A 787-nucleotide genomic window follows, 5' to 3' on the forward strand; every position below is an offset into this window, starting at 1 on the left:
CCATGAGTGTGCTGGGGTGACTCACCGCGCGACCTGGGCCGCTGCCCCGTGTCCGCCAGCGAGGCCCTGGGGTCTCCGCTCCCCGCGCTCTCGTAAAGAACCTCCGGGGGCGGCGGAGGAGGCGCATTGTCCAGATCGTAGTCTGGAGGAGGAAGAGGCGCTTGGAAGTCGTCCGGAGGCGGAGGCGGCGGAGGCGGGAGGGAGGACATGTCATAGTCGACGGGAGGCGGAGGAGGCGGAGGCAGAGCGTCCATGTCGTAGTCTTCGGGCGGAGGCGGTGGAGGCGGCGGGAGGTCGGCCATCTTGGGGAGTCGAGGTGTCGCTCGAGGGAACTTTGAAGATCTTATTTCGTCTCAGACTTTAAGCGTGTCCTAGTTTTCATCTCTTAGAATGTGTTCATTTTGTTCTTCGCCAGTGGTACAAATAATAAATTTTCGAGCTGGAAATTTGTATTAAATATTAGGAACCGCAAAGAAAATAAATGGAACACAATGCCATTGATTCCCCGGAAATGAGTCACAAGTTCGTAATTCCTATTCTGATCTTACGCCATGTCGAAGAAAACTAGAGTGGCTCAAATGTGTTCTCTGTGAGGCCTAAAAAAACAAAATAATATTTGCAGAAAATCATCTCACTTTAAGCAGTTTCAAGCGATAAAGAGTTTGTCAGTCACTGGGTCTCGAACTCCACACACCTTGCACTACTTACATCCTTTTCTGATTTTTCATGTTTTCAAAAGATCGTTTGTGGTTAGCTATCTCTTTTCAATGACTTGACTAAATCAATT

General features: G+C 49.9%; 1 protein-coding gene across 2 annotated transcripts in view; it reads right to left on the minus strand.

Annotated features, from left to right (window-relative positions):
- LOC119591312 (cytoplasmic FMR1-interacting protein-like) overlaps positions 1–787 on the minus strand; it is a 50,156-nt gene that overhangs the window by 46,842 nt on the left and 2,527 nt on the right. For both annotated transcript variants that reach the window (XM_037940040.1, XM_037940039.1), the window contains exon 2: positions 26–439. In XM_037940040.1, coding sequence (XP_037795968.1) covers positions 26–302 — 277 coding nt within the window. In that variant the 5' untranslated portion in view covers positions 303–439. The remainder of the gene's footprint in view (positions 1–25; positions 440–787) is intronic.

This window comes from Penaeus monodon, chromosome 28, assembly GCF_015228065.2.
Source record: "Penaeus monodon isolate SGIC_2016 chromosome 28, NSTDA_Pmon_1, whole genome shotgun sequence".
Taxonomy (NCBI): domain Eukaryota; kingdom Metazoa; phylum Arthropoda; class Malacostraca; order Decapoda; family Penaeidae; genus Penaeus; species Penaeus monodon.